Source organism: Prorops nasuta, unplaced genomic scaffold (genome assembly GCF_024137725.1).
Source record: "Prorops nasuta isolate Cenicafe-Biocafe unplaced genomic scaffold, Cenicafe_Pnas_1.2 PNAS00048, whole genome shotgun sequence".
NCBI lineage: Eukaryota > Metazoa > Arthropoda > Insecta > Hymenoptera > Bethylidae > Prorops > Prorops nasuta.
Genome location: NW_027116845.1, coordinates 928,038 through 931,453, shown reverse-complemented (window position 1 = coordinate 931,453; position 3,416 = coordinate 928,038). Strand labels below are relative to the sequence as shown.

The 3,416-nt window shown below is 30.0% G+C and overlaps 1 protein-coding gene across 1 annotated transcript; it reads left to right on the top strand.

Moving 5' to 3' along the window:
* Window positions 1-1,446: 1,446 nt before the first annotated feature.
* On the top strand, window positions 1,447-2,864 carry LOC136784149 (uncharacterized). Its single transcript, XM_066744666.1, has 3 exons — window positions 1,447-1,679; window positions 1,744-2,214; window positions 2,282-2,864. The coding sequence occupies exons 1-3, from the start codon at window positions 1,447-1,449 to the stop codon at window positions 2,862-2,864; spliced, it is 1,287 nt and encodes a 428-aa protein (XP_066600763.1).
* Window positions 2,865-3,416: the final 552 nt, after the last annotated feature.

Here is a 3,416-nt window from a genome sequence, read left to right as displayed (position 1 = left end):
ATTATTTCGACGACAAACATCATTTTTTATATTTTTTAAATAATTATATAAAAATTCTATGGTTTAAAACCTAACATTTAAGCCTATCGCTAGCATGGAACGATTTTTGCTTCTATTTTTTGTTTTCGATAAAAACAAAAAATCGTTCATTTTTATAGAATTATCATTTTTCAATTTTTTGAAAAAAATCTCTAAAATACTCTGATTAAATACACGAGTTTTCAGCCTAGTCTGATCGTGGAACGATTTTTTTTCTATTTTATTTCTTTAATTGAAAACTGAAATCATACTATTTAAAGCACTATCTACATATTCTAATATTAATTTTAATAGTTATTAGATATGTTTTTCGTGGTTACAGATTCTTTAAGTTATACTTCTAGTCATTCTTATACTTCCTCTTTTGATAATATGAATATTACTTGGTTTCTTGAACGATTAAAATAAAAACATATTTCTACCACAAATGCACGAAAAGTTGCTGTTTTCAAAGTAGTTTACCAAATCGAAAATGGCAATTGCTATGCTTTTTTTAACCAAGTATGTTCAGCGTGTACTATAATTTCTATGAACTTATTCTTTGGACCCAATATCTGACCTTCGAAAGTGCAGCAAAATTGTAGTGGACATGTATGAAAAAAAATCGCTTGAAACTGGCTATTTTTTTTTTCTAGTAAAGTACAAAATCATATGTAATTAATTACATTGTTCCTATATGCATTGGAATCGGTATATTCCCGCTGAGGGCTTCTAGATACAGAAAATAGTAATTTCTTTATGCTCGCGCGGAAAGGGTGACATTAATAACAATTTGTTTACATACACCAAATGAAGGTATTAATTTCCACATACTTATGAGTAAAAATCTCGTGCGTTGTACTAATATAATAATTGACGATTACACTAAGATGATTGTGTCCATCACTTTCTGGTGCTATTAACTTTATACTCATTCGTAATCATCAAATTTTGTCGCTGGTGAAACAATAAACTCTTCGTATAGTAGAGAATATTGTAGGAATTTAGGGGGAATAGATGTATAGAGTATGGATTTGGTTAGTACAACAATATCAAATTATTATTAAGTCCGATTATCTCATATAACTGTACAGAAAATCTCTTGAAAACAAACTAAGTTTAAACAAAGCTATTGGGATCTGACCAACTCCAAAGCGCCTCTAGTGGCCATTAGTTAAACTATTTCTTTCCTGAAAAGTCAATTGGAGTTACAACTTACAGGCGTTACAGCTCACGCGTAATTTCACATTCGCATTGATAAAAATGGAAAAGGTAATTGGAGTGTTAGGGGCTCAATTTTCTCCCCGATTAACAAAAAGTCGCGATCACTGCAGCGTAATGGGCTGCAAATCAAATGCTGCAAAGCATCCAACTATTAGATTTCATTCCTTTCCGAAGCCCGGTAAACATTATATTCAAAAAATAAATATGTTTGGACAAATTGAAAAAGTTGACTTGTTCAACGAATGGAAAAGACTTTTGAAATTGGATCCGTTAAAGTGGAAAACAAAAACTCTTGTTTGTTCTTTGCACTTTGATCGTGAAGACTATTTTTTGCCAGAATTGCCTGCAAAACATAGGCATTTGTTGCGGACAGCCGTCCCAAAATATACTTTACCTGAGAATGAGATGGATAGAAAAGCTGCTGAAAGAAAGAAAAAGTTAGCAGAAATTAGTTTATTAAGATGTGAAAGAAGAAGAATTCGAGGTTTTTAATTGCAAAAGAAAAGTGAACGAGAAACTAAATAATAGAGCTAAGAAAGTCAAATGCGGCGAGAGTCAAATAGAAACTGAAGAGTATGAGGGAATTCAAGATGGAAAAGAAAATGATGTCAGGATGGAAGAAAATGAACGAAGAATAAGTATAGAACCAATGAATGAATTTGGAGAAGCCCAAAGAAAGCCGGAATATCGTGATTTCGGTACTCAAGTCACTAGCGGTGATCTTTTTACTTCACCGTCTTCTGTATGGGATTTAATTAAAACTGAGAAGGATCTAAAGTCATTAACCGGGATTGAAAATTTTGAAATCTTTCAGTTACTTGTAAAATTAATGAATCAATATTTTAGCACAAAAGATTCTGTTATTGATATGAGAGAAAGAGTTGCACTTACTTTTATAATGTTTAAACATAATTTGTCTTACGCAGTTTTAGGCGCTTTGTGTAAATTAGTTGATGGTAGTTATATTCGCCGGTTAATTTTATGTACGATTGATCAACTGTATGCTGTTTTAAAAAAAGTTGATTTATTTCCCAACTAGAGAAGAAATTTCTAAAAATATGCCAAAATGTTTTGAGGGATTTGAAAATACTAGAGTTGTTTTAGATTGCACGGAAATACCAATAGAATGTCCTAAAAACTTGTGTTGTCGTAAAATAACGTACTCAACTTACAAAGGGCATTATACAATAAAATTTATGACTAGAGTTTCTCCTGCTGGAAATATTATCTACAAATCCAAACCTTATGGAGGGAAGGATTCAGATAAAGCAATTTTTGAGCAAAGTGACATCATTAAAAATCTTCAAAAAGGAGACTCAGTTATGGTAGATAAGGGTTTTAAAATTGATAAGATTTGTTTAGAAAATGGAATTAGATTGACGAGGCCTCCATTTTTAGGTACTAACAAAAAATTAAATAAACAGGAAGCATCATTAAACGCGAAAATCGCAAAAGCACGAGTTCACGTAGAACGATCCAACGCTCGATTAAAAATGTTCAAGATTTTAAGAGATAAATTCCCAAAAGGATTGTTGTCAAGAGGGAATCAAGTTTTTACTATTATTTGTGTCATTGTTAATTTAGGCTCACCAATATTAAAGGATGACAAATTTATGCGATAAATGTAATGCGCAAAAGATAATTCCACATTTATATTTCGTGTATATGCTACATAATTGTTTACATATTAATTTTCATATTTTTTTTATTCAAAACGTTACATTATAAGCTATTTATAAATACTTAAATATTTTTTATTCAAAATATAACATTATAAACTTTTTATAAATATGTATAAACAACTTTTTTTTCCTTTAAACCTAAGCCTCATTTTTACATGCTTCCTCTTTCATTTCCTCATCTACGTTATTCATATATTGTATTTCCTCACTACAAACGTAATGTAACATTCTTGTAAAATATACATGCTTTAAAATTTGTAATACATTTTTCACAAAATTAATATCAATTTGAACGGTAATAGGAAGATAAGTAAAATCAAAAGAAGCGAAAATTACAAATACTGTTGTTTTTAAATTTAATAATGCCATTCCTAGTTGAATTTGATAGTAATAAGTGTGGTTTACTTTTAATGTAAAATTATTCAAAGCATCTCGACTTAAATACTTTAAATCATTCAAAATGTGATTAATGTTCGATGTCTTTCCATTGAA

What these genes read in the sequence shown, in the direction of transcription:
- LOC136784149 (XM_066744666.1), top strand. Translation starts at nt 1,447, where the DNA reads ATGTTTGGACAAATTGAAAAAGTTGACTTGTTCAACGAATGGAAAAGA. An exon ending in GCTGCTGAAAGAAAGAAAAA is followed by an intron (nt 1,680 to 1,743) that starts GTTAGCAGAAAT and finishes TAATTGCAAAAG; the next exon opens with AAAAGTGAACGAGAAACTAA. An exon ending in GATGGTAGTTATATTCGCCG is followed by an intron (nt 2,215 to 2,281) that starts GTTAATTTTATG and finishes TTTCCCAACTAG; the next exon opens with AGAAGAAATTTCTAAAAATA.